This window comes from Pyxicephalus adspersus, chromosome 11 (assembly GCF_032062135.1).
Source record: "Pyxicephalus adspersus chromosome 11, UCB_Pads_2.0, whole genome shotgun sequence".
In the NCBI taxonomy this organism is placed as follows: domain Eukaryota; kingdom Metazoa; phylum Chordata; class Amphibia; order Anura; family Pyxicephalidae; genus Pyxicephalus; species Pyxicephalus adspersus.
In genome coordinates, this window is record NC_092868.1 from 47,152,169 (window position 1) to 47,176,429 (window position 24,261).

At 40.5% G+C, this 24,261-nt stretch overlaps 1 protein-coding gene across 4 annotated transcripts in view; it reads right to left on the minus strand.

Annotated features, from left to right (window-relative positions):
* LOC140341140 (putative oxidoreductase YteT) overlaps window positions 1-24,261 on the minus strand; it is a 97,839-nt gene that overhangs the window by 66,340 nt on the left and 7,238 nt on the right. The window contains exons 1-3 of one of the 4 annotated variants that reach the window (XM_072426696.1): window positions 17,566-17,648; window positions 7,682-7,732; window positions 3,037-3,153 (exon numbers count right to left, since the gene is read on the minus strand). In XM_072426696.1, the coding sequence (XP_072282797.1) occupies window positions 3,037-3,153; window positions 7,682-7,726 (162 nt within the window). In that variant the 5' untranslated portion in view covers window positions 7,727-7,732; window positions 17,566-17,648. Of the gene's footprint in view, window positions 1-3,036; window positions 3,154-7,681; window positions 7,733-12,544; window positions 12,640-12,799; window positions 12,974-17,565; window positions 17,649-24,261 lie in introns of those variants that run through there. The other 3 variants (XM_072426693.1, XM_072426695.1, XM_072426694.1) reach the window with 3 other exon arrangements.

Sequence of the window (24,261 nt, forward strand, 5' to 3'; positions counted from 1 at the left end):
TGCATGGCTTTGCTTCTGAGCTACTTGGATCTTTGTGAGTGTCTGAGATTGCTCCATGTTAAGGTGCGTACACACTTCCAATTTTTATCGTTCCAATCGAACGACGAACGATCGATTGGGCAAAAAATCGTTCGTAAAAAAGTAACCAACGACGCCGACGAACGAGGAAAGTCGCTGGAAACGAACGACCGGACCGACGGATCGGATTGGACGACGATCGTTGAACATCGTTCATGTGTACGGTCGTTCGTTGATCGTCCATGTTCAGAGCATGCGTGATGAACGAACGTCCGTTCACTTTCCTGTCGTGCACATAGTTCCTCTATCGCTCAAACGATCGTATCTATTGTGTGTACAATATCTACGAACGATCGTGTCGTTAACTCTATGTGCAGGATCGGTGCTATACGATCGGTCGTATATATCGTGCATGAACGTTCGTCGTTCGTTTTCCAACGATAATAATTGGAAGTGTGTACGTAGCTTTAGACTTGGCTTCCTCCAGAGACTCACATTTCCTGATATGAGTCCTAGATGTACTATCAGTTTTTATGGCCTTGCCTAATAAGGTGACACAGTCTGCAAGCTTTGGCAAAGACATTACTAAAGACACACCTTCACTTCTGCCGAAATCCAAGAAAAAGACTTGAAGGTGACCAGCATAAGCTTACACCGCCGACAGGGCATTGCTTGGCGACCTGCCAGGCTCAGATATGTGCCATGTGCAGCAAAATAAAATATAATGTCACATATCTCTCCACATGTAATGTGCCTTCCTTAATTGGCCACATCGTAATGATCTCATTGCTTCTTCCTCTGCAGCTCTCATGTGATCAATTACAGTCTCATCCACTGATGGAAGGCACTTTCCATTTTTTTTTTTACAATAAAGGTTTTAATATTTAATATTACTCTGTTCTAAGGACTACACTTCATCTTTTTTTGACAAACAACGATGTTGTGTAAGGGAGAGAGTGCAAAGATTAGCTGACCTAGGGGACACACATTATAAAACTGGCCCTGCCTAATTTTACCTGAATTGGCACAGGAACCAACACAGTTCTTCCTGTCTTCATATCTTTTTTAGAAAAATTACTAGTGGAACCTAATTAGTTGCTTGCAGTTAAATACAGCATTCTTCCCAATCCATAAACTCTTCCTAAATGTGTTACTACCATATAAAGTAAAAAAAAAAACTTTCCCAAAGGTATATAGACGATGCAATAAAGAATTCTCAAAACTACTAAAATAACAAAATAGAAATGGGTAAAAAAGGAGCATAGAAACAAAATGCTGCCAAGTCAGACAATCAGGGATTGAGCAATATTTTATGGATTTATGTTAAACAACTTCTGGGAATGAAGCGGCCAGACCGGGATGAGAATGTTACAACACTCCAGTGTCATCATCCAGAACAATTGTACATTTCACAACATTTCAGACCGTAGAATCCACAAGGGGTCGTAGTAAAACATAATATAATTCTGCTTATCAAGGACTCTTCCTGCTGGAAATAGCATTCTTTTCTAATAACTGTTGTTATTTAGCTTGACTTTATTTATTGGGAATCAAAACAAAAATGTAATAGCTTTTTTATTGTTTGTTTGTTCTCACCATGTTACTTTAATGACAGCAGCTATAGTTTGCAACAATGAATCATTCGCTATTGGAATGGTAGGCCTCATAGCTATTTCACAAGGGCAGGTAAAGCACCCATTCAAAAAAAAAGTGGCGTAAAGTATATATATTTATATACACACACACACACACAATGATACCCATAGGACCTAAGGTGATTGTATTATCAGAAGGAGTAACACCACATGTGTGAGCATCTTAACAATTTTGATCATATTAGACAAGCCTCTGTTGCAGTGTGCCTCTTCCTACAGAGAAGGAGAAGCAACCAAGTGACCCAAAGCAACTTATCACTTTTAAGAACTGCACCATGATCCACCAAAACTATGTGCATGCACAAAATGGTTCTGAACTGCTCCTATTCACCTGAATGGTAGTGGCTAGGACCACAGTTTAGTCTGTGACAGACTGCTGAGGTCATCTGCAAGTATGAAAGGGGCCCAAGGCTGATGTTTTCTCTTTTTTGTTTTCTGCTGCTGGTGTAGCATTTAGATGCAAGGCATACAAAAATAATCAAAATAAAAAAGTTGCCTTTACAACTCTAAATCATTTTTTGTTTATGGGTAGTAAAGCTTTAATAAATACCCATGAATCCAACTAGTCTCTGTTGCCTCTGTGGACTTCCTGTTATTTGGTGACAACAATATCTCAGGCCCTAAATGTTGGGGTAGCATTGTCACCCAACCAACTACTGGACACTGCCAACACAAATCGTGCTTGCAACATCCTATGACATCACAGGCACCCCATGACATCACAGACATTCACACCTGTCAGTTTAGCTCAAATTGCTTACATTTTGTGAGATACTCCAAGGGTATCAGAAAATTAAATTTCTGCAGCTAAGAGTGATATAGCCAGCAGTCACTGTGGCTTCTCGGCCTCACCCCTGACACTTGAGCTTAAAGTATTATGAATTTTACATACTGGAGATAGGGAATAGTGCATGTCTGCACTACACCCTGCCTGTCTGAGATTGGCAGGGCTGATATATACTTTAAGTGGTCTGATGTGTGCCAAGGAAACATTCTACACACCATAATACTGGCTACAATAGCACTGTATACACAAGAACATCGGTACAACACAAGTGCACCAATCAGGAGGAAATCAAGTTATTAAATGAATGCTTATCCTAACTCATGGTAAGGAGTGGCAAGGCTGCCAACAGAAATTTCTGGGCCCCGTACTAGATAAACATCCAGGGCTTCCCATGTCTAAGAGTTCTAGCATTGCAAGAGTCAAGAGTTTTTTACGGGGCCCAGTACAGAAGTACCCCTTGTCCTCCCTCTTCCATTGGCAGCCATGAGGAGAACATGGACACAGAAGTGGATGGCACAGGACACAATCCAAGACACCACAAATTTTTTTTTAAAAATCAAGGAATATATTTCCCACCTTCATTCTTTTGGGGAAATTCACCGCATAGAATGTGTAACACAGTCCGCGGCTTCCGCAACCAACAATTATGGCAGTTACGCATCTCACATTTTCTTCTTCTTCCACAAGCTGGACCTAATGAAACAAGATTAAAATAATTGTGACCGAAAGAATGAAGCAAAACATAAGCCACTGACAATATAAGGAAACAAGTTAGTATTTTAAAAACACAAACAGTCTGTGTTTGATAGAAATACAAATATCACATGGTGTGCAGACTACTTATGTATATTACTAAAGACCTATTTTATTTCAAGTGTGGGTAAAGGCGAAACATTTGTTTTTAGCTTTGGTAGAGCACAGAAGGGCTGCAGTCCCTATCAAATTTTTTTTGTTGTCTTTGACTACACTGCGACCATTCCCCCTCGCTATTTGTCTGAATGTTAGAAAGTGTCATGCTAAACCAAAATATTATCATCATAGCAACAGGTGAAGGTTCAGTTTATGTTACCACCATAATAAACTTCTCTTCTCATGTGCTGTCTTTTGGTTTTGTAATCGCTTTACCAAGTGCAAAAAAGTCAGCTTTTCAGTCAGAGAGTTGTCTTTGTTACATTTCCTGTGTTAAATCAAGCAGTCTAATGGCCTTACCTTGGACTACAGAATAGTTAGTTTCTTCTTTCCAGAGATGAATAGAATGGTAGGGTTTTAGTCGTTTACCAAAAACACTTGAATTAGTCGATGGGGCAACCGTTGGTGTCTAAAATTTGAAACCACCACCCCATAACTTTGGTGGCTCTCACCATGGTGGACCTTATTACACCACCCATCTTTTACCATGGCTGTCAGGAAAACACTGTGTCTGCACACTTCTTGGCCCACAGGAAGCCACAACTACCATACAATGACCAGTTGGTTTTAACTGCCCCCCAGGCCAAATGTTCCCAAACTCCCTTTTTGTCCTGACATATACTTTAATTTCTCAATGGGGTTAAGTGTTCAGGTGACATTTAAGATAGGACCCCCCCCCCCCCCTTTACTTCTCATCTCTTTTTGTGTCTTTAGGACTGGAAGAAGATAACTACACCCCTTTCCCATTCTCAAACTTTTTTACCCCTCTGGAAATCCTAAAATATTTTTCTGGTGTGGGGGACTCTCGCTATATTCAGTCCATGGTAAAAATTCTATTTGAATTGGTTACTAGTGAGAAGAATGCCCCCTGTACATGGTTATAATGCCACCTTTAAAGAGAATTATGAATGTTCTTGGTATAATGCAGCTGGCTCTGCCGAGTGGTGTTCACCCTGGAACTATGCAGGCGCCACTATATAGGAGGTCATTCAGTCACAGCTCAAGGAACTTCTGGCAACTCCTGGAGGAACCTTGGTTGTGAATCACTGCCATGACAGCAAATAGGGGTATTTCATTGTATTACAGTTCAATCTCAACATTCCCCAATTTATATGACAACAAACCCTGGTATTGCAATTCAATCTATTCAGTTCAGTGTGGCTACCAGTGGCACACTGTAGACCTGATTTATTAAAGCTCTCCAGGACTGGAGGAGATAGGCTATAATGTTTTGTTGGATCTTGGATGTTGGGACAACCTGGGTGATCCAAACCATCTTGAATGGATTTCTTAAAAATCATTTGCTATTAGTTGGCAAATGCTTTCAATCCACTGAAGATTTGTTGGATCTCCCATGTTAGCCTATCTCCTCCAGTCTTGGAGAGCTTTATTTAATCAGGGTATGTGTCTGCACACTCTTTAGCTCACAGCAATTCACCACTAGCGAGTTTGTTGTATTGGCCCCATTCGTAAAATGTTTCCAGCCCCCCTCATAAGATGCAAAGAGCCATCTTTGTTCGGACATCATTCAGACTCTGCCAATCATTCCAGGCCTAAAATGCCAGCTTAGAGACCACACAATTATTTTACACCAGCACCAGGAGTTATGATAGTGGATTTTTCTCCCTACATATCATCTAAGCGTTTGTTTCAGGTATGTAGCACAGTAATAGCAATATCGTCTTACATCAGTCCTCATCTTTCCCCAGCCAATTTGACATTGTACCCTGTCATTGTGACTGCCGTATTCACAGACTAGAGTATGTCCTTCCTTGCCAGCTCCTATCCCCTTATCCCAGGCCGATTGCAATAAATCTGTCAGGGATCCTAATTTGCCTTCTGTCATATAACAACGATAGCAGGCCCCAGTCACTCATCCCCCAGATTATGTGTAATGAGAGATGTGTCTTCACTTCCAGCACTAGAGCCCTGGGGACTCCGCGACTGAGCACTACCTGCACACGGATAATCATAGCGTTTCTCGTCTCTTTACAGTTGTTACTACAAGCTGTGCTCTCATACCCTGTACTCGGCCTTCGTTATCAGGATGTCTGCAATAACAATTTTCTGTGTTATCTGACAGCAACCAATGAGAATAAAAATGGTACTGAAAAAAGGAAATTTGCAGGTTTGAAGTTGATAGGTTGTTATGTGTCACCACAGATTGCTCTTATTTTACACATTTTAGGAAATGGGGCCTAATATGGGAAAACTTTGTCAAGGCATTCACCTTTCTGTTAAGCTTGCGATAGGCATTGGAAAATCCCACCATCAAAGGCTACGTAAACACCTAAGATGATTCTCGTCCGATAATCACCTCAGGGCTTATATCAGACAACAATCTGGAGTGTGTACAGCCCTCATCGCCCGTTGTTCATGGATCTGTCTCGGCAGATCCACAGACGACGAACGATCATAATGAAAAGGAAGGGGAGAGAGCGCAGCGAGGTGTCGCTCTGTCGTTCTCCCTTCTCCGTATGTACAGTGTCCATTCATGCATCGTTCAGTCTTTTGTCCTTGGAAAGGTTTTTAATGACAAATATTGAATGTGTGTATGCAGCCTGAGAATGCATCTAATGGTATAAGTCCACAAGCTTTAGACTTGGGTCAATAAAATCAGTTTGGGATGTTTTTTGTTTCAATCATTTTTATTAAGAGAAAAGATTTTATTAATTTTTGTAAAATAAAAATTAAAAAACAAAGGATACAGAACACTGAATGGTTATCTGAACAATAAAAAACAAAACATTCTTAATTACTTAGAAACAGTACAAAATATATATGTATACACTATATGTACAAGATATATATATATATATATATATATATATATAATTGCAATTGTTAGGCACTTGAGGCATAACCAAATGTGTGCTATCATTGTTGATTCATATCACAATTACAGTAAAAAAAAAGAAAAAGGGTACAGAAATAAGGATAAAGTTAAGACCCAGCACCACAGCCGGACATCATTATTAATACATACGCCTAGAGGAATAGGTTAACCATATCATAAGAAGAGAAGACCTGTGTTAAAATCTCCTGGCAAATAGTGAGTGATCCAGGGCAAACCTTCTGAAATACCTCCATTGAATTATTAGGTCTCACTGCTCATAAGGTCTCGCTGTTCATAAGTGAAATAGTTTGGGATGCTTTTAACATCTACACTTTTTGACAAGTTCAGTTGGCCCCCTGCTGACCTGCTTCAAGCATGCTCTTTATTCCTGTAAACCTGTACGGGAATGCAACTCCCAGTGAACAAATACCCACTGGCACAAACCGTACAATGTCACCTGGCCCAGCTGTTACCCAAACCCCCGAGTGCAATGATCAGATGAATGTTCATTGTTAGATCATGAAGGATGCACTCCAACATGATTTGTGCTGACTTATCTCACCAAAATCAATAGTGGTATTAGTTAATAGTTTTTGGTTTACTAGGTATACTGTTTAGAAATATTAGAATATCAGCTAATATGGCTAAAATTACCCAGATGGTGGGACAATTTATTGGTTGTCCAAGCCAGATTAATATAGAAGCACGCTACAAAAAACAGATCTTTACCTGGTCATCGATGCTCCAATCTGTCATGAACATGAAAATCTGTCACATATCCATGGTCCCCCAGGGATATCCAGTAGTATTAAAAGAGTCTCTTACAGACTTTATTAAAGCAAGGAATATGCTCCCTTTTTATTCCTGCAGGCTATTGGGATATGAAGGGAGGTAAGCAATGGAGTGGGAAGCCATTTACAGCTTATGAAAAGCTTTTTTTTTTTAGTTTTGGATAAAGTGGGGAACGGGTAGAGCCTCTATGAAGTTTTTATGGCAGTATCCATACTCCTTCATTTGTCCTGGTCACCGCTGTCAGAACGTAAGGCAAAATCCAACATTTAGAGTTTGTCATCAGAGCATAAGGTGAGAGAACATCCTCCAATGGAGTAACAACTCTCTGGCATGAAAATTGTTCTCATTTTAAAGAGATTTCCTTTCATTTCCTGTTTCAAATTTAAAACAGGAATTAAAGATAAATCATCCTATTTATAAAGCTAAAAAACATGTCTGGACGTTCATGTTAAATAAACCTATTGCTTTGCTTCACATAGAAAACCACATTGTCACTTCAAGGCACTGTTCTAGGGATGCACATATACCTCTCAGGAAAAAAACGCTGGGTAAATGTCATCTTTCCATTGCAGGTAAATATGGATTGTTCTAAGGCGTAAAAAGTCATAGCAAGCAGAGATTCACTTTTATATCCTACATCTATCACATTAAAGGTAAAACAGTCTGAGAATGTTTCATACTTACAAACTCAGGGAGGTCACTTATAGTTTCTGAAGGTTTTTCATCCATGGTTTTCTGAGGGGAAAAAGGATTTCAGCATTATGTAGATGCAAATCAATGTTTTGTAGATGTTTCTGTCACATTTCTTTCTGCAGTCTCCCCCTCATTTCCTGTCTGCCTGACAGGCTGTTTCACAAAGAAAGGTTAAAAAGGAACCAAACTGAAACGTGCCCAAAACATAAAAAATCCACTTACCTTCAATCCCGCAGGGCAGTCTGATCCATGTGGAGGTGTCTTCGATCAGGTCCCGTGTTGTCCCGGCATCCGTCCCTGAGCCGGCACTCCGGGCGGGCCGACATCTTTCCCTTTTCTTCCTGGTCCTTCTTACTATGTCACCTGATTCAGGTGCGAGATCAGGTGACGTAGATTGGAAAAAAAATCTGCCAATCTCCGTGCGCATGAGTAAGATCAGCAAATTTTGTCAACAAATGCCCGAGATGCTCAGAAGGAGCACCCAGGAGCCTCGGATGCGTGATGTAGGTCAGTAGGACAGTGCTGTGCCCTTTTTGTTTTTCAAAAAAGAGTGTTGCACTTAAAAAAAACAAACACAATTTTTACTTATTGTCTACCCTTTTATGTAAAGTGACATTTTTGAGTTTAGGTACGATTTAAAGTCATACTAGCAGTATTTACTAACAGCATTTATACAAATGTTATATTAAATTGATTGCAAATGCCTCAAACCATTTGCACAAACCGCTGATCAGTAACCCCTAATGTCATGATTTCCCTGTACCCCAATCTTATACAAACCCTCAGATCTACACAAATGAGAAGACTATGGAAGGAGGGGGCAGGACAAAGCTGGACTTTTCTAATGAAAGTCAATATTTGCATAAAATTCCACCTGCCTAAGGCTAGGTACACACGTGCAATTGTTCTCGTCCGATAATCAGCTCAGGGCCGATATCGGGACGAGAATCTTACATGTGTACAGCGCTTGTCGTCCATCGTCTGAACGACTGTCCAGGCGGATCCACAGACGATGGATGACCAATGATCGTAATGGAAGTGAAGGGAGAGAGAGGGCAGTGGGTTGCCACTCTGTCGTTCTCCCCCTCCCCTCTCTATAGAGCAGAACAACAATTTTTGCATGTGTGTACATTGCCTAAATCTCAGATCATCCAAACTGTATACCAGAGCTTTATAGATACTGCAATAATATAAAACTATTTTGCAGCAGAAAAAAAAAAAAAAAAAGAACACAGAATGTGCACAGCATGACTGGGTTCAATATTCAGATCCCATTATGATCTTGCACACAGATTCTGTTTAGTGTTCCAGCCACAGTCCTTTATCCGAACCTTGCATGTCTTAGGCTATGTACACACATGCAATAATTGTCATTGGAAAGGATCCTTCAGGATCCTTTCCAACGACAAACAACTGCATGATGCATGAACGAGCGCTGTACATACAGCATCGTTCTACTTTTTGGAGAGGGGAGAACAGAGTGGCACCCCGCTACGCTCTCCCCCCTCCTTGTTCATTGTTCGTGGATCTGCCAGGACGGACGACAAACACTGTACACACACCAGATTTTCGTCCAATATCAGCCCTGAGGTCAAATGCAGCTGGAAACAATCTTTTCTGATCATTTCCAGTGATAGATAAATGTCATTCTGCTCACTGGCGAGAGGAGCAGGGAGGAAGAGCAAACAGCACCCCGATTTGCTCTCTTCCAGGCACATTGGTTGTTCCTGATTGGTCAGTCATTGATCTGCCAGGACCGCCTATTGAACGACCAATGTACTTCAACCCTAATATTCTCTTTATCAGGTTTAGTCCAAATTACTAATTGCTTTTGATCTGTGTTTCTTCTGCACTTTATACTTTGTGTTCTATCTTTATTATAAATAATTTCATATATTACACCCAAGGTATACAACCCTTTATATTGACTTTGATTTAAATCTTTTTATGCCCTGCTTTTTCCTCGTCATTATTACTGCATCCATCTTACTTTAGGCACATGACCAGCACAAGCCAACTGTATGGGTCTTATTCATTTACGCTCTCAAAGACTGGAGAAGATACACTTTCACCAGTGAACCTAGGTAATCCAGCAAACCTGGAATGGATCTGGTCCAGGATTAAAAACATTGGCTAAAAAATGGCCAATGACTTTTAGGAAATCCATTCCAGGTTTGCTGGGTCACCCAGGTTCACTGATGAAAGTGTATCCTCTCCAGACTTTATTAAATCGGTCCTTATGTATCAAAGTTCACAACAGGGGGAAGAGAAGCAGGAAATAATTCCCTTTCATTGCATATTGTAGACTTTCTTGCGGGAAAACATTAACAAAGGTAAGAGATTAATCGTATCTGCTGGTAAACTGACAATATAAACAAATATCCTCTACACCCGCAGTCAATAAAAGTTGGACTTCAGGCAGACAAGATGCAGCCAGCAGTGAAAGTCGTTGAATTTGAACTTCGTATCAGCATCTTGCACACAGCTGTGCTAAATGTCCCAATAAAGTACATGCTGATTGGAGAAGACAGCAGAGTGGCAGAGAGGTTAACAATGTATTACTTCTCCTTTTTCTGTCTAGTCAGCAGCTGAGAGAGGGCTATAAGAGTTATGTAACTGCAACAGAGAATCAATAGGTCTCTTGGCTAGTAAGATAGGGCAGGACATATTTATATTAGAAAACAGACACCTTATAGACAGTGTTCTCACCAGCCTCTTTTATCTGGGTGCACCACCTGGCACTTTTCAGTAACCACCCAACTGTTTTTGGGTGCTTACTAAGGAGTTGGGTTACAATACAGGGGCTGCCACCCACCTACAATTTCTTCCCACCCAGCTGAAAAAAAATTCTGGGTTGAACATTGCTTATAGGAATTCACTCTTTAAAGCAACATCTTGCTAGGCAGGTAAGAAACCGGTCCTGTTTGCTATTGTTTGTAAAAAATGTAAAAAGAAAATAAAAGCGTCTCCTGGCCTTCTATTCTATTCTACAAGGTTTGACTTGCCAGCCCCATGTATGCTAAACGCATACCATACATGTAAGAAAAAATGAAGAAAGAAACTGGGGTTTTTTTGGCAATTGGGTAGTATATTCTGTGAGTTATATTCAAATTCATATAAAACACAATTCATAATTCAGTAAATGAGTGAAACAAATAAGTGATATGGTCTTTCTCCAGTCAGGATACAGTGGAGTGTAGGACCATCAGACTAGACTGTCTGTGATACTTATATATAAGTATAACATCTCGTGTCCCGACGCGTTTCGCCAAACGACTTTCTCAGGGGATCTGCGAGCCGCATTAGTTGACTGTACACAGAAAAAAATGACATGCAGGAATATGATTCATAGAATATAGAGTAAGGTAATCACATTTTCACATATATTCAAAATGAACTGAACAATAGGTTACTGTTATCTGTTACCTATTTGTTTTACTCATTTACTGAATTATGAATTGTGTTTCATATGAATTTGAATATAACTCACTGAATATTCTACCCAATTGCCAAAAACCCTGAGTTTTTTCTTCATTTTTTCTTACACATATTGCTTGTAATACCCAAGGTTTTTTGTGAGGGTGGATTTGACAGACTATTGTTCCTCCCCCCCATATGCCCATACATATATAGATAGTAAGTCAGGTTGAAAAAAGACATAAATCCATCAAGTTCAATCAGTAGAGAAATACAAATATGAGCCCTGGGCATCTATGGCTGTATTGCCATGTCACTGGTTGATCTTCCTTGAAAAACTTTTGTCAGGTACTAACCACCACATAATGGGAACACCTAACAAGACCTGCATTTTGGAGATGTTCTGACCCAGGTATTTTGCTATCACAATTTGACTCTTGTTAAAGCCACTCAGATCCATAGACCTACCCATTTTTCTTCCTTCCAACACTTCTTGAAGAAATGTTTACGACTACCCAATTTATTTCACCCCTTGTCAGGTGCTATATTTACAAGATAAACAATGTTCTTCACGTCACCTGCCAGAAATTTGATGTTTTTTCCTGACTTGGGTAATCTCCAATGCAGTTATTATTGATAGCAAAGGATTTTTTTTTAGATCATCTAATCCAAAGCAAATTGTGCACTGTGCATAGCTAGCTTAAGGCTAATGGGCCTGATTTATTAAAGCTCCCCAAGGCTGGAGAGGATACACTAAGCTGTGTGATGCAGGAAACCTGGAATGTATCTGGATTCCAGATACAGATATCCAGGATTCAAAACTTTTGCAAGGAAATAGCAATTTACTTTGAAGAAATCTATTCCAGGTTTGCTGGATCACCCAGCTTCACTGATGAAAGTGTATCCTCTCCAGCCTTGGAGAGCTTTAATAAATCAGCATTTTATTCCTGCCTGTGTTTCCAATATATTATTATTATTATTATTATTACTACTACACAGTATTTATATAGCGGCATGATATTACAATCTGATGTCCCTACCATAGTCATATGTCTTTATCACAGTCCAAGGTCAATTTTGGGGGGTAGCCAATTAAGCTAACTGCACGTTTTTGCGATGTGGAAGGAAACCCACACAAACACAGGGAGAATCTGCAAAGTCCATGCACATAGTGTCCTGGCTGAGATTTGAACCTGGGACCTAGCACTGCAAAGGCCAGAGCACTTACCTCTGAGCCACCTTTAAAAACTTATAGACTTTCTCTCATTTCCTGTCTAGCAAGACGATTGCTAATAGCAAAAAACCAACAGAACCTCAAATTCTTCCTCTCTCCAAAATTTTAAAAAGTTTCAGGCGGGCTTACACTTTAACTGTGAAAGAAAAGACATGATGGAAAGTTAGTATATACAACCAAGAAAGAAAAAAAATACAACTTACTGTAAAGTTTATCAATTGACAGGGACAACCCGAAGAACAGATTTGCACTGCTGCGTTGCTCTAACACACACACAAATCTCCCTAAAAGTCAAGGGCCACTTGGCATCTTTGCATTATAACCTGGTCTGACCACTCCAAAGTCCTAACAACACATCAGAGTGAATGTAATCACAAGCTTTCATTGACTGTCATGCTGCATTCAGCAACAGGCAATGAAGGAGCTTACATCCTGTTCAGCAGCCTAGGTTGCATTACCTGATCAGAGGAAGGCTTCTCCTTCTTTGAACTGCTAGATCTGAAAAGCTTGTTGAAGAATTCCATAGCTCCCTAAAGCAGAGGGTCCTGAAATGAATGTAGTTATCAGGAAGCTTTGCTGGGTTACACTACAGAGAGAGGAAAGAATCCTTGCTAGCATTGGCTGATTGAGAAAAGCACAAGTCACGCCTTTCAGAGTCATGGGCTTGACTAGGAAGAGTTCAGCCAACCTGAGTTGCTGCAGCTGATTCACAATAACATCCACAAAGCATAGGAAAAGCAAAGAAATACAGGAATCACAATTCTATAAAACTAAGGATATGAGTGGGATGAATAAACAAAGTTATCATGCGTTTACGTATGTGTGACCGCAGGAGCACATGCATTATTGTGCAATGAGTTGCTCACTCACACCTACTTTTTAGCAGCGCATGGTAGTGCATTATGGTGCAACACAAGTGCATTGGGATGGCATTGGACCATACTAGTGTGCATTGTAGTGGTGTGTATGCTGACATTGCCAGTGTGGCATCACAATCGTTTGAATCAAATGTATGTATACTCCAAATTCTTCTTCCTATCCCATTTCCTCATCTAGGGAAGTTTTTATTATTATTACACAGTATTTATATAGCACCAACATATTACGCAGCACTGTACAAAGACCATTGTCATATCACTAAATGTCCCCCAAAGAGGCTCACAATCTGATGTCTCTATCATAGTCACATGTCATTACCACAGTCTAAAGTCAATTTTAGAGGGAAGCCACCTAACCTAACTGCATGTTTTTGGAATGTGGGAGTAGACCGGAGTACCCAGAGGAAACCCATGCAAATCAAGGGAGAACCTGAGGGTAATTTTACCGCCACCTAAGATACATCACATAGCTTGGGAGGCAGCCCTACAACTCACTGACCCCTCATCATTATGGTGCCAGTGTTCTGTCAGATTTTGCTCTCTCCAGTGCTCAAATCAGTGCTCAAATCCCATAGTGCTGCTTGGTCTTACCTCCTTTCTTGGTGCTGCACCTTAAATCCTTCTTTTCAGGTGTCCAACCTTAAAAACTGCCTAAAATAAAGCCACCTGCCTGGAGCATAATCTGAACCCTGAGCCCAGTGCCTGTCCCTAAACTTTTTGAGTCTCTAACCTTAATCTTAACTATAACCCCCCTGTCTGACATCTAACCTACACAGAACCAAACCCCTAACCCTAACCTTGCAGTTACCATCCACATAGCAAAGCAAAATGTGATGGAAACCCGGCTGCAACAAGAAACAGCGGACTACCAAGGATGTCAGGAAGCAAGGCAGAGGTGAAGATTAACGAGCAATGAACTACAGTAAGTTTTTTTATTGAAGAATAAAACCAAAAAGAAGAATCATCCAAAAAGTTAAATTTTTAAAAACGTACAGCTACCATGTGGTCTGCTTTAAGCAGATGAATATTTGAGATTCTGTTACAAGTAAATCCAGCCAGTAATGACATTTCTTGTTCCAGGCTGACACTGAGCAACTAGCAATTAGCAGTTCAGTTGTCAGTCTGGTGTTGGAGCTCTCCATCAGTTGGCCAATGGACTACTTCTCATGGCTCCTGCAGAGCTGACAGGCAGTGAAACAGCCAACTGAATCCACAGGAGGCTGACAACACTGCAGATAACAGTAAAGGTAGCAGCCTAGGGTGGTCACCTTAAAAGTGGATCTTGAGGTAAGATACTGTGCAACAGGTTAAGAAGATTTGTTTAAGAAAACTGTGTACATACGCCACTCTCTTTTCCAATCCGTATGCTCCTGACTAGTTCTTGCTAAATCCACCAATCTGAGCTATGCAGAGGGACTCCAGGAGACCAATGACAAACCAAGGTACCTGCACTGATTGCATTTAAAATAAATTAGTTTATGCATGCATTAGGAAATTCAGATACAGCTGAAGCTGCAGGATGTAGAATGTTGTTAAGGTGCACTACACAAAGTGGTTGCTTGCTTGGATTTTTGCCATGTCCATGGTATCAGTGACCAGCAGTGGATCAGACTTTAAACCTCAATCCTCTTTGATACTCCAGCTGGAACAAAACTCAACAAAGCTTGTGCTCCCTTAGCAATGCTGTTGATTGAAGCACTGTGCAGGGGGCAAACATAATTGTGTGAATTGGGCTTTCATGGAGCTTTCCCTAGAACAAGATGATATCAAGGGAAATCTTCCAAAGGGGACACCTGTTCCAGAGACAAGTTATGCTTATTTCAGGAGTTTTTCTCTCACTTACTTTTGTAACTTAAGGAAAGATAGTACACAATCCTGATCTGCACACTTGTTCTGTGTCAGTAATTCAGAAAAAAACTGAAGCCACAGGAATTTGCAAAAGGTAACAATATTTTTCAGAAGGAGGAATCAGAATAGTGGTGTCTGTAGTCTCCTATTATGCTCTGCTGGCACAGCCTTTAGCTTTGATTGCAGCACACATTTGCCATGGTATCGTTACGATAAGCTCATGCAATACCACAATGTTTATTTCTGTGCAAAGTATCATTAACTATTCACCAAAATCTTGTATTGGTGATGAGGGGAAAGTTGGACTGTTGTGTAAAGTCTTCTTCATAAAATCTAATTAAATTAAAAAACAGAACATTCAGGGAGTCAGCTGACCTCAACTTTGGACACATAGTGTTGCTGCACCAAAACCTGACCAACAGAACCAAGCCCAGGTCACAACACTTCCTCTGCAGGCTTGGGGAACTTTTTCTAGTCCAGACAGTATCTATGTAATTGTGTCATTGTGTTGGCAGAATTTGCACTCCCACTTACCACAAACCAGGAGCAGCGATGACTTCCTAGTTTTGTTTTCTATTCAGAAATGTGCAGCATGTTAAAAGTCCCATGTGACCTTACCCTAACCTCATGAAAAAAGTACACTTGCTTCTTGTCTCAATTTCCCTTAAAGAAAATGTTATTATAACATCTCCAATATCAGATTAACAAATCTGTTTAAAGGCAGCAACTGGCCAAAAATTAAATCATGAAACAATACGTAATGATTTGCCATTACCCTATGCTGTGCTTCTGTTTTTTGCTTAAAGGGGTCTCCACAAAGGAAATGAAAAGGTCTTAAAGTAAACCTGTGCTCTTCATGCACACAACAGTAACATGATGGTTTTAACCTCTTCCAGCAACATGTATTTATCTTTCATATTCTCCCATGTTCATGCTACAAGACCCTGAGGTTGTAGTTTATGCAGTGGCATGAACCATGTGACTGCACTGATTGGTCCAGCACAATCACATGGAGTCTCATGCTCCTCTGTGTGCTGAACTAACCAATAGGGGAGCAGACAAAAGGAAAGTTCTGAATGTGTTTTTGGTGTTCTACCCTGATTGGATAAAAAACAGGCTTGCTTTAAAGTTAAACTCCAGAAACATTTAAAATACACAGATTCTTGTGTTTCTGCTTTCATTTCTACAAATTTACATTTTTTTTTTTAAATATATCTCGTGCAAGTACCTGAATTTCACTTGCCATCAGCCTTTGCAGTCCCCTGTATGGCAGAGCTCAGGCTGGGGGAGAAAGAAGCAGTACAAGGAGCCAGTCCATTTTTAAAGTGATCTGCTGGCAAGTGACATGCTGATAGAAGAGAGCAGGGTGAATGAGAGATGAGCTCATTGTTGCTGCTTCTCTATACAGTGTCCAGTCTGGGGTCCAGTCTTAGTGTTACCTAACTGCAGGAGAGAAACATCAGGTCTCCTGTCATGTCAGACAGGGCTGTGCTGTGTAAATCTCAGAAATGAATGGATAAAATTACAACCCTTTGGTAGATAAAAAAGAAAACCTCCTATATATATATTTTATCTGTGTACCTGTACCTGAAATCTTTAAAACACCCCTCAACCTAGCAACCAATACTCACCATTCCCTTGTTCCCCTGCTGCTTTGAACAGCTGCTCGAAGAAAAGTAATTTCCCCTTACTTCTGGGTATGAAGGAACAGGGGGAAATCCTTGGCCCTGTGTAAGCTCCAGCAAACCATGGATGGACAAAACAAAGTACCATCCAGCAAGTATTGTCTGACAACAGAATTGCTCAACCACCTGCAGCACTTTATACTGTACATAGCCGTAACTATTTGTTCTGATGCCGAAGAACTTGCTCAGTATATTCTTTTAATAATGGAATGTCAACTTCAGGCATCTAGCTTCTGATTGACAGCTGATGTAGCCAATCAGAAGCCAGTGTTGTGATTTATATCGCATCAGTAGGGCAAAATATTGGGAGCACAATGGTATTTCTGTTAAATCCCACCATCAAAAGGTTGCAAAAGAGAGGGGGCAATACCATCCTGGAGTCTCTTGCCACTTCTAGACTGAATTGTGTTTTAGGGGAATCACATGATTTAATTTAATTGTAAGCTCTTGTTAAGACAAACAGTGGGAGTGGTGGTTGGTACTTTGCCAGATTCTTCACTACACCAGACACTGACCTAGTCAATGACCTGGCATTATGAAGCATCTGGCAATAAACCAGCATTTCAACATTCTACATAGGGTGGATGCAAATATATAAACTGCTCACTACTGCCCCCTTAGTTTTTATGGGCAGCCATAGGATGCTACATGTGGCGTCTCAACCACAGACGAAATTCACAGGCGTGAGAATGCGGCAACTGTACAACACAATTACACGTGGAAGCTTCATGATGGCAGTGTAATGGCGACTGAACCCAAGGCTCCCACGCTGCAAGTTGGCTTAGTGGTTGGCATAATGGTCAGCTCTCTCACCTTTGCAGTGCTAGGCCCCAGGTTCAAATCCCAGGCAGGATTCAATCTGCAAGGAGTTTGTATGTTCTCCCTGTGTCTGCGTGGGTTTCCTACCAGGAAGTGACATGACTATGGACTTTGTACAGCACTGTGTAATATGTCAGTACTATATAAATACTGGATAATATTATTCACACGAGTTAAATGTAATCACTATATTGTTTTTCTTTTTAATCTCCTGAAACTTATTTTTTTTACTGTAGTCCAATGTTCAGTGTGTGATGAGCGGAGAGCAATGGGATGAGATGAAGGATAGGTACAATGGAAATACCGTATCTGTTCTGTTATCGGCTAAGGCTGCACTATTCTAAGGCTGCGTACACACCTCAGATGATCCTTGGATGGGAATCTGACGAGTACAGGGACTGTCTGTCTTGGCGGATCCACGAATGATGGAAGACCTAAAACTGCAATGCTTGCTCTTCCCCCTCCTTTCCCCTCCCCATAGAGCAGAATGGCACTGTACAGTGCTCATTCATTCATCTTTCACTCTTTTGTCGTTGGAAATGATTGTGAAAGATCGTTCCCAGCGACAAAAATCTAATGTGTGTACACAGCTTTAGGTTCAGTCCGTGTAACTGACAGACGCAATGTAGTCAGATTAGGCTGTGGGGGGCAAACAGATGGTATATGTAATTAGAATGGTAAAAATCTTTTTTTTAATGATTTGCAATTCTAACAATTAGAAAGCTTTCAGCACCAATTGTTCTCCAGGTTCCATGATTACAGAAGGAGAACAACTCACCACCCACAAAGAAGGAGCTGTAATATCATTGGATGCCTTAGGACTACAGAAAAAAAGACCTGGACAATGTGGATTAAAAAACAATGGTGGTGGTGGGGTTTTAGGGAGGATGCATGTATGGAAAGCTAAGTCAAGGGGGTCTATTTATAAAGCATTTCCTGGTGGAGAATCAATTACTGCCATTTAAACACATGGGCCTGGAAGATTCTCCATCAGGAAATGTTTCAGATTCACTACTTTAATATTAGACTTCAGAGTGTATGTCCACAAAATAATGATATACATTCTGTAAATGCATTTTATTATTTTGCTCAGACATGCACTTTAAATAAGATATCACTGTATTTCTATCAATGATGTAAAAAATGTGGGCACTAAATCTGAAGGGTAAAGCTACCCCCTTGCCTCAGCCACCTATAGCCAGCAGTCTAATGGCAAATCCAAAAATGATTTCTACTTGAAATACCTTATTGTGCAAAAAAAGCATCCAAGTAAATGTTTAGAAGTATATCTACCACAAGAGGTTGTGTCCTAATCCTTGGGAACTATGCATATGATTTCTGCTGCTCCTTTATATAAAAAAGTACCATATATACACCTGTTTTCGGAAAAAGAATCCCAGTTTATACTTGGGTCACACCACTAGATGGCTCTGTTGTCTTCGTGTAAAGTGTAAAACAAACTTGCACCTTGAGACATTATTAGAGTTTGTTACACACTTTACACGAGGACACAGCTCCATCTCCTGGTGATTAACAACTGTGCACAAGAGATCTTTTAAGAGCAATTAACGCATCACAACCAACCCAAAAATACAAAATACTTTACCTATAAAAGAGGAGGGAAATGATAAACAGTCTTAGCCCATGCGATTTTAATTTTTCCCCTTTATTGAATAATTTTTTTAAAAAATTATGTAGCATAAAAATCTTTATTGACACTATTTATTGTCATTTCTATTACCTGTTTAGATGTTAACAGTAACAGTCACATTTTGTGCTTTAGGTTTATACTTAAGTCGATCCTGTTTTTTCAGGTAAAGTAGGTACCTTAGTTTATATTTATAGCTGCTTATATTCTGGTTTATATTCAAGAATACATTATAAACACCAGATGGTAATCTACTATAGTCCTTCTTCCTCCAAAAAGCAGGGCCCTACATGTTACATTTCATAATGATAGCTGTGCTGTCGTTTTGGAAAATCCCAAACGCAAATTAAATTTAACACAGTCAAAGTTCAAAAGACTCAAAGATGAGAGAGATGGGGTATCTATTAATAGAGAAGTGATTGCATAATATCTCCAATTACTGCAATTTGTTTGAAGTTTTTATCATTTACAATGGATACAAAGAATTTAGTTTAGTTCTGTTTGCAAATTTAAGTCACAGCTATGAAAAGTACAGTTGACATTTAAAAATCCGGCAACCTCCGGACAAAATTCTGGATTTTTTAAAGTTATACTTACTTTCACACACTGGTCAGCCTTAATCTCGCAGCACCCGCTGGCATCTGGCACAGTTCTGGAGAGCGCGCAGCCTGAAAGTCTTAGCATGTATTTAGTGTAGCAAGCAAAACCTAACAGATGTTTCTGGAGAACAGCGCTATTAAAACCTAAATGGCCAAACAGTGTACTACAGTCCCTGTATTGAAAATGCGATCTGAATTTCATGCCTGAAAACTGAAGGAACCGGATTATTGATGGTCAGATTTTCGATTGTCAACTGTATGATAAAAAAAGATAGAATGTGCCAGAATGAAATCTGATGAGAACATAGGAGCAGCAATACAATGTATAGTATTGGCAGAAGATGTCAATGATGACAAAACATGTACAGGGACAGTCTTTTTGGGGTCATGTCCATTGCGAGTTATGATGTCATCTGACTCTCCTGTGTGTCAGCAGCCCTTCATAATTGAGATTTTCGGGTTTCCTTACTAAAGGAATATAGATAACTCACTTATAGGTTTTAATATTAATAAACAGGATTTATATAGCACAAACATATTACGCAGCGCTGTACATTAAATAGGGGTTGCAAATGACAGAGGAATACAGACAGTGACACAGGAGGAGAGGCCCCTGCCCTGAAGAGCTTACGATCTAGGAGGTGGGGAAAGTAACACTCAATAGGAGGAGAGATAATTATTCACACACGGTGAATTAATGCAAGGGGTACTTAGCTTAGTGAAAAAGATGAAGCTCTGCTGACTTTAAACAACCAATCATGCAAAAAAAATCCCGGTTTTTTTTTTAGATCTCCCTGCTTGTGATTGCGTATTCTTTGCGAAGTGAATTTTCACCAAATTCATTAAGCTAAGTGAATGAAATATTGCTGTTCAACCTTGTAGGAGTGAACAGACTAAATTCCTTCAGTATATTGCCACTCAGTGTGCAGCATTGGCAAAATATGTGGTGACATAATGTGGCCTTGTCATGTCCACATGTCCATTGAGAGGTATGATGTCATCTGACTTTTATATATAAGACATGGCCTGCACGGTGGCTCAAATGTTAGCACTCTGGTCTTTGCTGCGCTGGGTCCCAGGTTGGAATCTTGGCCAGAACACTATCTGCATGGAGTTTGCAGGTTCTCCCTGTGTTTGCATGGGTTTCCTCCGGGTACTACGGTTTTCTCTCATAATCCACAAGCATACAGTTAGGTTATTTGGCTTCCTCCCAAATTGACCTTAGACGGTGGTAATGACATATGACTGAGGTAGGGACAATAGATTGTGAGCCCCTTTGAGGGACAGCGAGTGACATGACTCTGGACTTTGTGCAGCCTAATTTGTCAGTGCTTTATAAATACTGTGTAATAATAATACTAATAATACGTCTGCAGCCCTAGTGAAGACACTAGTATTGCTTTAATAAAGGAGTTTGGGCTGTTCACTTAGAAAATATGGTGCAGCCCTACTAGCTTCAGCCTGAGCAGCTGTCCCCTGACGCTGTACAATGATCACTACAAGTGATATTCATGTTTGTGTATTTTAGATGTTTGACTTGAGTTTTGTTTTATTTTTTGCCTTATTTGGATAAGACTAAAACATGATAAATAGGTCCAAATAAAATATAAAAAAGTAAAAGATGGATTTACTCCTTTGGAAATGACCCAACAGTTTCTGTTTATACTCGGAGTGTAATAATTCAGTAAGCTGGAAGCTGTGAAAGTAGCAGTGGACCTCCCTTGGGATCCTCCAGTTCTCTGGAAGTTCTCTGATGTAACCAGAAGATAAAAGAAAAGTATTTCCTGGCTCCCATGTTATTTGACTTTTTAACTGCCCTTTTACAGATCTTCCCAAAAAACAACAAATCATTCCACTTCTATTGTATGGGTGCAGACCACCCACTAGGATCCCCTGCAAAACCTGGCATGGGCATGTTGTGACATTATTCTGTATTAGGAGAAACATAGTGAGTGCCATCACTGAACTCCTGATCTACATACTTGTTCTAGGTTTGTGCTTAAGCATCAAAGTGAAAAAGGAAACCCTTTAGTAAACTCACATATTCCTGTTCCATTGCAAGTGCTGCCATTATTTTTTATTTTTCCTCTACCTGAATTTATCTTGGGCTATCTTGGTTGTCATAACCTCATCACAGGCATCTTCTTCTGTCTTTTGAAACCATCACTACTTCCCACTACTACATATCTCCCATCCTATTGTGTGTAAATTCCCCCACCTACTAGATTGTAAGCTCTTTGGGGCAGGGTCCTCTCCTCCTGTACCACTGTCTGTATTCGTCTGTCATTTGCAACCCCTATTTAATGTACAGCGCTGCGTAATATGTTGGCGCTATATAAATCCTGTTTAATAATAATATTTGTCCAGGCCGGGATGACACAACTCACGAGCACACGTGTGGGAGTTCATTTAGTCCACAAGGGAAGCCTCCCGGGATACCTACGTCAGGCATCTTTGGGAGGCTCTTGGGAGCCCTTTCGCCAAAAGGAGAATAAAAAAAGCAGATCTCGCGCATGCGCAGTGAGATCGGCAAGTTTCTTTCCCAACTACGTCACCTGATCTCGGGTGACATAGTAAGAAGAATCCAGAAGAAGAGGAGAAGATGGCAGCGCCTGGAGCACCGGTCCGAAGACGGATGCCGGGACGACGTGGGATCAGATGGAAGAGACCTCCAGGACCAATCAACTGTGCTGGGGGATTGAAGGTAGGTGTTTTTTTTTGTTTTGGTTGTTATTGAGTTTAGTTCCTCTTTAATACATTTTGACAGAAGAGATGGCAAACAGGCTGGTAAGAATAGATATTGCAGAAAGGACGTTGCCTGTCACCTTCTGCAGTAAAGCCCTGCTTGATCCAAGATTTTTAGTTCCATATTGAATCTTTAGAGCCATTGGATCAGCATGAGAGCCTGGCAAATATAATTTTAGAAAAGAGAGATTAACAAATAAAAGTTCTTTAAATGATGCAAAGAATAGTGTTGTTGGATGTTATATCAGCTACGCTTTATGTATTACTGCCTGAGGTGCCAGAGAAGGGGACCCTGGGCATCATATGACCACCCTGAAAAATTTGTGTTTTACATGTTTTACAAAAACCAAAACAGGTAAGTTACGGGGCTGGGTGAAGTTAGGGGGTGGGATAGAATTGAGCTTTAATAAACGGGTGCATACTAAATTGTAATAATTTTTCTAAATATATAACAAAGAATATTGTACATGGAGCAGAACTGAGATTTTATGGTTTGCCTGGTCTTTATTGGAATCCAAGGATACATCAATATGAATAAAAAGTTTAAATGAACCATTCCTTGTTGCTGGTCTTCTTTTGAAAATGCTGGTTGCCTGTTTCTTTGGATTACTGATCTGCACCACTCAATATGGATCAGAGTTTAGCAGAACTAGTCTTGCTAATAACCACCAGTCAATAGGAACGCTCCTTGCTGTATACCTTGCCATTGAAACCGGATATATATATTACCTGCTATTAAGGAATACAAAGAAGAGCATTCCCATTGGCTGGTGGATGACAGGGAGCATTCCCCGCTGTATTCCTCCTGCACAATGCAGTATAAAGCTATGTACAAACGTCAGATAATTCTGGCGCACCACAAACGGTCTGGCCTGTCTCGGGTGAGGACGTGTCCACCGTTGCCCTGACTGACCTGTGAACGGCCGACATTGTATCAGTCAAGTGTACAGCGGGATGCCGCTCGCTCTCCCCCCCCCCCCCCCCAGAAAACAGAATGCCACTGTGTGTACAGCGCTTATTCCTTCATCTGTCACCCTTTTGTCGCCGAAAATGATCACGAAAGATCTTTTCCAGGGAAGAAAATGAAATGTGTGTACACTGCCGAAAACTATACACAATAACTGCCCTCTGCTTTACCCCAAGCCAATATCCTCCCTTTCCAATTTGATTGACAAAAGAACAAGCACTCCCAACAAATCATCAATTGATATGTTGATTAAAATATAGATCGAGTGCTTTGGATTGTAATAGATTCTCATTAGCTTGGATGCTAATAATAAATCTTTTAGTATGTAAATCAGGAAAGTCTTTAAATACTTATTCTGATTTAGTGACTCACAAACAACAGACAACCAGCGTTTGCAGAAAGAGAAGTGAGGATAGAAGGCAGCCTCCAGAAATGTTCCTTTCAGGTTTTTAGGGGATCAGCCACCTAAAATGTATGTGTTAGGTATAAGTGGAACCTGGTGGGTTGCATCAGCCCTGGTTTCCTACATGTCTTAGATACTCCAAAAGCAAGCTCTTACATTTTATTTCCTGACTCTGTTCCTGTTCACCTAGGAGTTTTGTGCATTCTCACCCCATAATATGGGCAGCATTCTGGCCTTTGCAGCGCTGGGTCCCAGGTCCCAGGAATCTCATCCAGGACAGTATCTGCATAGAGTCAGGCCGTGTTTGCGTGGGTTTCCCCCGGGTACT